This window comes from Pygoscelis adeliae, unplaced genomic scaffold (genome assembly GCF_000699105.1).
Source record: "Pygoscelis adeliae isolate BGI_AS28 unplaced genomic scaffold, ASM69910v1 Scaffold1608, whole genome shotgun sequence".
Lineage (NCBI taxonomy): Eukaryota > Metazoa > Chordata > Aves > Sphenisciformes > Spheniscidae > Pygoscelis > Pygoscelis adeliae.
This window is the reverse complement of record NW_008825397.1, coordinates 1-839: the sequence shown is the minus strand read 5'-3', so window position 1 is coordinate 839 and position 839 is coordinate 1. Positions and strand designations below refer to the sequence as shown.

Genomic DNA, 839 nt, shown 5'->3' with positions numbered 1-839 from the left:
CGCGGGTGGCACCTTCAAGTACCCGCTGGTCAGCGTGCGCAACGTCTACGTCTTCCCCGGCATCCCGGCGCTGATGGAGCGCGCCCTGGATGGCCTCGCCCACCTCTTCCGCAGCGAGCAGACCCGCTTCCACTCCCGTGCCATCTATGTGGCGGCTGACGAGATCCTCATCACGCCCGTGCTGGATCAGGCCGACGCCACCTTCCAGGGCCGCGTCAGCTTGGGCTCCTACCCAGACTGGGCCAACAACTACTACCGCGTGAAGCTGACGTTGGACTCGGAGTCGGAGCAGGACCTGGAGGAAGCGTATCACTTCTTGATGGAGAAGCTGCCGCCGCACGTTGTCGTGCCGTTGGTGATGGACTGCATCTCGCCAGCAGCCGCGGAGGTTTATGGTCTGGCTGAGTCAGGTACAGGGAAGCGGTGCTGCAGCACGGCTTGGCGCCTCTATGCTGCTCCTGTGCAGACCCTGCGGCCCAGCAGGGCCGGGGCAGTGGGAAGACCGGCCTGGGAGCAGAGCTTGCCTGTTCTGGTGTGCCGGGGGGCTTGAGGGGGGCTGAGGCTTCGCTGGTGCCGCAGCTGCAATGGGCCTCGTCCCACACAGGTGGGAGTGAGACCCATAATCCCGGTTAGGGCTGGCCGGTGCCGGTCTCTGAAAGCGCAGTGTGCGTTAGGGGGAGCGCTGCCACAGTTCTCCCGTGCAGGCAGGATCCCTGTGTCCCGTCCGTGGCACAGACTTGCAGGTTGCACAAGCTCTTGGCTCCAGGCCGCGGTGCCAGCAGTGGCTTCGCCGTGTGTCTGGAGACAAGAGGTGCCCGGAGGGCGAGGTGCCGCAGGTC

General features: G+C 65.7%; 1 protein-coding gene across 1 annotated transcript; it reads left to right on the top strand.

The window, feature by feature from the left end:
- Nucleotides 1-4: 4 nt before the first annotated feature.
- FLAD1 (flavin adenine dinucleotide synthetase 1) lies at nucleotides 5-550 on the top strand (the record flags this gene model as incomplete). Its single annotated transcript, XM_009330395.1, has 1 exon — nucleotides 5-550. A coding segment is annotated over one exon (546 nt), but the record flags the coding sequence as incomplete, so codon positions are not given.
- Between the last annotated feature and the right edge of the window lie 289 nt (nucleotides 551-839).